We start from the raw sequence: 8,414 nt of genomic DNA, 5'->3' as shown, positions 1-8,414 counted from the left end.
TCTGTGAAAACGGCAGCAGTTAAAGCAGAGAGAGTTTATCAGAAGGTGCTGAGAATAGAATGAGAAGCACGATTATCAAATTATACATTCACTGCAGTGACATTTTAAAGGTGGGGGGGGGGTTCTGCAGGACAGCAGTAAATGCTCAGGAGAGAGAAGAGTAAAAAGTCATCTTAGAGGGATGACGAGGCTCGCAGAGCTGTGTATCAGAGTTCACAAGTGTTAGCAAGCACCGAACGGATCAGGAACCCTGATTCCTTCACCGAGTAAACCCAGACCCACAGCCAGCCTTGAAAGAAGGAGGACTTCAGGAAATCCTCATGGTAGTAATGTTAGATTTTTGTTCGTCAAGACTTGAGGAAACCCCCCTCACTCAGATCCCCTCTTTAAAGCCCATCTTTCCTTCATGAGCTTAGTCGGCCTCCTCCCTCCCTCCCAAGCTTGGTGACACTGAGCAGCAGGATGGGTCATGCGGGTCTTCTACCTCCTGTGGTCCCCATCTGCGGAAGACCGAAGGCAGGGACTGGATAATGAGAAACAAGAGTGACCAAGAATAGATACCGACAAAGCAGAGCTTTCTGGGACAGGGTGGCCCCAGTCAGTTGCATGTGCCTGGCATCACCCCAATTATGAACATCTCTGGAAGTTCTCAGAAGGCAGAGCCTGGCCATCTGCACCCCAGAGTGCACTCAGAGACCTTGGTCATAGCTTCCATGCCTGCATCTCGCCTGTGTCTGCTCAGTTTTCAGATTCTCCTTTCCCCCACATTTCTTTAGAGAAGCCAGGGTGGGTGAGGTGATGGGGGAAGGCTCAGGGCAGCCCAGACATTCCTGCAGTCCAAAAGGACACCTGGCATTAACCTCCTACCTTCTGGCTCCTTCGATTTTCCCATTTGGAGGAGCGGTTACTTCTCGGTGCTTCCAACTGCTGGCTGGGGGTAGGCTGCTGCAAGGCATCTGAAGGCAAGCAGCAATCCTTCAGACAGTCTGGTCCTTCCTGACTGAGAGGAGAAGTCTGGAAGATTCTCAGAAATACTGCTTTCTCCAGAGAAAGGATGGACACAACACAATTGTGCAGTAACACCTGAATCGGGAAAAAAAAATGGTGCTAGTATTCATATGAATGAATAACATTGAACAGTTAAAATAACAGACGAAGGTCAATTAAAAATTGACACAGATAAAACCTGAAACCCCAGGACTGGTTGAAAGAAAATGTGATGCACAATGTTATATTTTGATTATATATATATATGAAAATATGGACTGGATACATGCAAAACTCTGATACCGGTCACTTCTGGGAAGCTGGGGGAGGGGCACTAAAAATAGATCTAGAAATGGTTTTGTGTTTAAAAAGTGTCTATAGGAGCCCCTGGGTGGCTCAGTCAGTTAAGCGTCTGCCTTCAGCTCAGGTCACGATCCCAGGTTCCTGGGATGGAGCCCTGGGTCGGGCTCCCCACTCATCTCAGTCTGCTTCTCCCTCTCCCTCTGCCCATCCTCCTGCTCATGCTCTCTCTCTCAAATAAATAAATAAAATCTTTAATAATAAATAAATACATAAAAATAAAAAGTATCTATAAAATGAATTATGCAAGTTATCCATGGAGCATAGGATTTACCTTCAATATCATCATGTATCCAAGAAGCCCAAAAGAATACGCAGATAAATTAGTAAGACAGTTCAATAAGCCAGGTGGATTCAAGGTCAGCGCATGGAAAAATCCGTCAAGTTTCTCTAGACTTAGCAATAACTGCCTGCCGCTGACTCGTAGGCACAGGCCCTTGTGTGACTCCGTGCTTTCCTGGGAAGTCTTCTCTCTCTCTCTTTCTCTCTCTCTTTCTCCCCCCGTGCAGGGAGAACAGCCAGAACTCTGTAGTAACCTGCACCCTCCCAAGTCCTGTGGAATCAATGCTAGGTGTTTGAAGCTGTCAGTGAAAGACCCAGGAAGGCAGAGGGGGGATGGAAAATTCCTGGGGGTCTCAAGGAGCAAAGGAACAAAGGGGAAGATGACAGAGCACAGCAAAGCCTCCCAGAGAGAGAGCAGAATCTCCCAGAGGGTGGTGTGAGTACGGAAGGATAGACAAGCCCTAAATTCTGAATTCTTGGAATGACCGTTAAAGGGGGCACTAGGCATCTAGAGGCAGAGGGATGTGGACATGCAGATGGCACCCCCTTTGGAGAGGTTGAGAAGCCAGTGAGGAAGCTGGAAGATAATAATGATGGTGACTGAAATAGTGACAACAATACCAGATCACAGGACCATGGCTGATTCAGTAAAGCCCCATGAAAGTCACCTTTCAGCTCCTGAAAAAAAAAATCCATGGGAATTTGGAATTAGACCCGGTTCCACTTCGTTTCACAGAATCTCTGGGCTTTGAATTATTCCCTTCTAATTCCATCAGTTCTCTGAAGCCTGGCTTTGGCCCCCTACTCAGATTAGAAAGACACACAGCATCCCCCTTACCTCTCTGTCCATGGACAGCCTCAAGCATTGAAATGCATCTTCAGGACCTCCCAGACACCTATAGGTCTGGGGGCTCTGGTAGCAGTGAGGTGAGGATGAAGTTCAGGGATGACCTCAACTTCATGTCCCAAACTTGAGCAGCTAGAGTAAGAATTTATGCGGCAACTGACCCGTTCACATCAGAACTGGAAATATCCAAGCTTCTTGGCTGAACCTTTGATTACAACCGTGTCTTCCTCCAATTCCTGCCCGTGGTCAGGCGGCTTCTTTTCAAGCACTGTGATGAAGTCCCACCAACCCCAGAAGAAATTGTTCCATGCACAGCTTCCATGTGAAAGCATCTCTCCTCTGCCCTGGTGCTTCCTTGCAAAGCCACAACTTAGAGGCCTCCATCCAGGCCAGACCCGGGGAGATACGCACAGCACCCACCAGCCCCCCGAAGACCATCCCAGTGCCTTCAGTCACAGCCCACGGGACACGGATTCTAGAGCACCTGCTGCCTACCAGCAACCTCGGTGGAACTCAGCGTGTTTGTCCCAGTCTCCTGCGAGAGGTGGAAGCCAGCCTTGTGAAAACGGTCACACTGAAGTCTCATCCGTCCCAGGGGCGTGAGTACTGCTGCATCTGCAAAAGGACCGTGGGGGTCCTTGGCACTTACAGGAAACCTGGTTTGCCAGCCACTAGCGAGACTAGTGCACATGGTGGATAGACAATTTTAACTCAAGAATATATCCAGGGGAGGTTTGGAAAACAGCCTTTATTGCATAAGACATTCATATGGTCCTGTGATGCTAGACAGAGCGCTGGTTCCTTCGTCTTCCTTCACGTCATTGGCATCCTCTCTGCTACTCTCCCCAGGGTCCTGTCTTCTCCCTGGAAGCAATTCAACAGATAGGGCGCAGCAGGAAGAGACAAAAGCAACGGGAGTCCCACTAGTCTGAGTAACCCTTCACCTCCGTCTTAAAGCTCAGAGTCACGCACACCAGAGTGAGTTTCTTTACCAGATCAGCTACAGCCCAGTCAAGGTGCTGGAACATTTCCAGATCTCTTAGGGCCTCACTTCCAAGTTTCTCGCCCCTCTCTCACTCTGGGACCTCTGGCTCTGGCCCTCATACCTCAGACCTCTGTTCCCGCTAGGCCCCTTGTCCTCGCTTCACACCATTCCTGGCCCTTGATGTTGTGCCAAGCTCTCTCAGTGCCCCTAAATTCCTCCCCAACCTCATGGCACGGACTCAGACGATGCCAGCCTCAGGCCTTACCTCTCCCAAGGTGTGGCCTTACCACACCATCTTCCAGGATCTTCTGGCTCACGAATCTCAATGGCTGTGTGGAAACCAGAACAAAGATGCTCCATAATTCAAGAAGAAAGGTGCTCTGTTAGCCTGAAAAGTTCAGGATAAATCCCCACTTCCAGTCAGATCTTTATTAGAGGACTGGACAAGAAGCCAGGGCCGCAGTTACCTGCACCCCCCCACCCCCCCCGCCCAACCTTCAGGTGTCCTCTGAGCTCTGAAAGCCCCCAGCTCTCCTTCCTTGGCAGGGTGAGCCTGGATGGGAGAAACAGGGGCAGCTCGGAGAAGGCATGGCTCCCGCAGCAGCCCCAGGCCCTGCTCACTTCTTGTCCTTTGGAGAATGGAACACACAGCCTGGGCACTGGCTCCAAGGTCGCTTTGGGCTGAGGTCTTCCTGCGGAGGCCGCTCGTCCTCCTTCTCCTTTTCCTCCTCCCGCCTCTCCTGCTCTTCCTCCCCCTTCTCATCCTGCTCCTCCTCACGGGTGCCTGCGGCTTCTACGGTGCCTGTCAGCTGAGCCATGGTGAGGTGAAACACGCGGCAGCTGAAACCTTCCCAGATGCCATGCTCCACGTGCTCCTGGAGGACCTCCAGGGTGGAGAAGACCCGGCAGCAGGCCATGCACCTGTAACCGGACTCCATGGTCACCAGCCAGTCGGGGGTCTTGGCCCTGGGTCTCTCCTCAACCGCGGGCGACCCCAGTGGGCTGTCGGACTCTGCCCGTTCCTCGTGCTCCTTCTCCTCCCCGCTGGGCTCACTGTCAGACAGCAGGTTTCTGGTGGACACGTCAGAGGGGGGAGTCCCTACCCGCACGTCCTCGGGAAGGGTCACTTCTTCCACCCTTGGCTGCTTTTCTAGCGACTCCGAGGTCTCCTCGGTCTCCCAGGAGACAGCCACGCCCTTTTCCATTTGTACCAGCATGTAGTATATTTTCATGCCCTTTTCCTCTTTGTTTATGTGCAGAGAGGACACACAGGTCTTATAGGACGAAGGGGATGAAGAGACTCGGTGTGAGGGGGGAGCAGTCTCCCCTTGTTCCTGAACCTGGATTAGGGGTGATCTAGGCTTGGGACAGTCTCGAGGTACTCGCCGGAGTCCTGGGAAAGGAAATTAGAGACATAAGAATGTGAGTGGGGGGCGGGCCAGAAGTTGAGGGGGTCTTCACATGTGAAGACGCATGGTGTGGGGAGCCTGGGGTCAGTGTTCATAACCGGGGTGGTGTCATCTAGGCATTTTTCATGCATGTGTAAGGATGTTGGCAGGGTGTCAGTATCCAGCGGTGTGGAGCAGGGTGGCGAGGGGTTGTGAAATGTCTGGAATGCTGGTGGGTTGTGTGTTATCTGTGATACCATCGGTGTGCTTGTGGAATGTGGACAGTCATGTAGGAAACGGTGCTGTGGATCCCATGTCTCGGGGGCAGGAGCTGTGTGCTGAGAATGGATGTGCATGGTGTGGAGCACAGCTGTGTGCCTCAGGGTGCAGGGATCTGAGCTGGACGGTCCTGCTCCAGGGCTGGAGACCTGGGCTGAGGAGCTCTGTCCTTCTCTGCAGGCAACGGCAAAGGCACAGCCTACACAGCTCCTTCATCCCGTCTCTCGGCACCATGCTTCCAGCCCAGATCTTTCTGGCTCATGCTTCTTAACATCCCCACTGTGGTTGCAGCAGGGCTCCCCTCCACACACACACTGAGCTCATACCCACGCTCTCCTAACAGCAACGCCAGCTTCCCAGGCTCCTCCGCGGAACCCTGACCACCTCTGATTGTCTTGGGTTTCTTCTTGGCCTCTCCTGGATCTATGTGCCCCACAACCAAGGAGCCCTGAACCCTTACCAGCATAGACGAGCTTGCGTGGAGAAGAGACACAGGACAAATATTCAGAGGCAGAGGACACTTCCCCCACCTCCGTGTCCCAACCTTTGGCCACCCCAGTTGATTCAAGCTGAGGGGCGTCCTCCTGTGACTTTGAGACTCCTGGAAAGATAGGAAAGCCTCAGAAATATGGTGGGTGGGCCATGTCTGGGCATCATTTGTCCATACAACAAATATCAACCAAATGACATATGTCAAGTGCAGTGAATACACAGGGCTCAGAGTCTGGTCCCGGGTGGCTGCTCCTGTATTGAATTACTATCAACACTTACTCTGTTAGTGTCTGCTTAGGACTGAAGGCCTGAGTAGGTCTGAAATGTGAACATCGTGTGTATCAGCCAAACCTTTCACAAATGTGAGGGTGGTGTGATGAGGAGGGTACACACGCCTTGGTGTGGTGTTTGGTGGAAAGTTGGTGTTCACAACTCCGGAATGAGGCAACACATAACCATTTTATAGAATATGGTATGTACTTATGGGGTGTAGTCAATCATTTATTCATTCACTCAAAAACAGAGAGTAGCTACTATGTATTGGGCACGATTCTGGGCTCTGGGAAGGCTGAACAGTCTAATAGAAGACAGACACTAGATGTAAGTACAGTAAACGTCTATGATAGCTGGCATTAAGTATACAAGGGTTGCCAGAGTTAGCAAACAAGAGGATGCCCAGGAAAATTTGCATTTCAGCTAAACCACAAACAATTTTTTAGTGCAAGCTTTCCCCATACAATACCTGGGTGATGCCTATTTTTAGCGTAAGTATGTCCCATATGGCATTTTGGGACATACTCATACTCCAGAGCTCAGAGTAAGAGGAGAGGACTTTGACACTCGTGGATGGTGTGCAAACACACTGCAGCAGTGATGTGAGTATCTCCCTACACGATCTGTGTGTGGTTTGATAAAATCGGGTGCAGGGAGATGTGCGACATTTTTCTGTACAAAGTGTATACAGATATATAAGTGATGCTCTCGTGAAACTCACTTATCATGACTTCTGTATTCACACTTACATGTTTTGAGTGTCTCCCAGATCCAGGCATGGTGACAGGAACTCTACAAGGCCGACTTCATATCTGAGGATACTCTATCCACATTCTCCCCACTGCTCCCCCCAACCCCATCATACACACAGAGGCAAAAATACCTCACCAATCACTGCCTTCTCTGTCCTATAGCTGCTGCCTGAAAATCTGCCTCCTGTCCAGGCCTCCAGTCCCAGGGCTCATCCTATATGCCCAGCCCTATGCCTTGTGGAAACTGCGGGCCTCTGATATGTGCCAGAAGTCTCTGGCAGGCTCCCTCCGATGGTCTCCATTCTGCCCACTTCCCAATGTGACCACACTCTCTCTCAAGGCAAGCTAGGAGTTTACAGGGACCCGAGGGAGAAAATCCACAACTGTCAGAGCTCCCTGCAGGCCCCTGACACCATTTCTCACCCCCATCCATCTGGACCTGGTCTCTGAAAGGCCCTCCCTTCCCCGATCTCTGCTGCCGAGCCCCACATCTGGAGATCACACAGACTCCTACAGATCCGTTGATAAATTCTTCCTGCTGAAGGAACCCCATCTCCATGCTTGCAGTATGATGCCATCGCCAGACAATCTCCTTTCTTGCTCCTCAAAATCTTTTTCAACAAGGCTTCTCCTTGCTCTTTGGTAAAAGGGACAGCACAACCCATAGATCTTCATCGGCATCCTTCACAACCTCCCTACCCCCACCCAGTGACCCCAGAGGAAGGTGGAACAAAGAGAATGAGAGAGAATACAGGACTGAGAAAAGCCATCCCCTGTGAGTCTGCACAAGCAGGACCCTGGCCTGCGATGAGTCCAACAGAGCTCCAGCCCCGACCAGCCTCAAGAGAGAAGTCCTCAGACGGGCAAGGCTGACCCCTCTCCGGGCAGGGGCATGTGGCCCTCCCATGCCATCTCACACTACAGGGATGCTCAGAAGGGACGCAACAGCATCCTCGGCTACTTCCCCAGGGACACGTCCTCCTCCACCCCAGCTTCCTAGAGAAGGTCCAGGCTGGCAGCAGCCTTTGTGCCCCAAATAAGGTGCCCAGCGCATACCTCCTCCCTGCTGGGCACTTTCCGGGGACTCTTCACTTTCCAGATGTTTCCTCTTCTGTCGCTGTTTCATGGTACCAGCGACAGGAGTTGCTTAGAAGATGCCTAACACCCAGCTCCTCTTTTTCCGTACTGGTTGGCCCTCCTCACTCTCAGGAAATTCGCTGAGGTGACCCAAAAGGAATAAACACTGTCGAGTGTCCTAAATGGCTGAGGAACTCAGACCACATAGAGAACCAGCAACACCACCCAGTGCCTGCTCCAGCACAGGACTGTTAAGGTTCAAAGGTCACCCGGCCCCCAGCGGGGGTTCTCTGACCTGAATGATGACATCAGAGCATTCTGGGGACCTGGATCCCACACAGTCTTTGCAAATGCACAGACCCCATGTTCAAGAACAATTCCTCTTTCCCCGGTGGAATCTCTCCCTTGAATTCAACACATCTTAAGAGGGGTAGGGTATTTTGAGATGTTCATCTGCTGGTGTTTCATTTTTTCCCCCTTTCTTTCTTTATTATTATTATTATTTTTTCCCTTTCTCTTTCTCTTCTGCATTCGAACAAGTAGCAGACTCTTGTGTTCTCTGGCCAGAGGAAGGGCATTGGCAGGGCTAAAAGCGGCAAATCATGCTCATCCCCTTGGCTTTTATTTCTAAAATCCTCAACTCCACAGATAAGACAGGGCACTTGAGCAGAACCTAACAGAAGCAGGATTCT

General features: G+C 51.2%; 1 protein-coding gene across 1 annotated transcript; it reads right to left on the bottom strand.

The window, feature by feature from the left end:
- Positions 1-2,990: 2,990 nt before the first annotated feature.
- Positions 2,991-7,860, bottom strand: FAM170A (family with sequence similarity 170 member A). Its single transcript, XM_045998877.1, has 5 exons — positions 7,702-7,860; positions 5,589-5,729; positions 4,083-4,854; positions 3,727-3,790; positions 2,991-3,340 (listed from the first exon to the last, which is right to left on the bottom strand). The coding sequence occupies exons 1-4, from the start codon at positions 7,769-7,771 to the stop codon at positions 3,784-3,786; spliced, it is 990 nt and encodes a 329-aa protein (XP_045854833.1). The 5' UTR covers positions 7,772-7,860; the 3' UTR covers positions 2,991-3,340; positions 3,727-3,783.
- Positions 7,861-8,414: the final 554 nt, after the last annotated feature.

Source organism: Meles meles, chromosome 3 (assembly GCF_922984935.1).
Source record: "Meles meles chromosome 3, mMelMel3.1 paternal haplotype, whole genome shotgun sequence".
Lineage (NCBI taxonomy): Eukaryota > Metazoa > Chordata > Mammalia > Carnivora > Mustelidae > Meles > Meles meles.
This window is presented reverse-complemented; position numbering and strand designations above follow the sequence as displayed.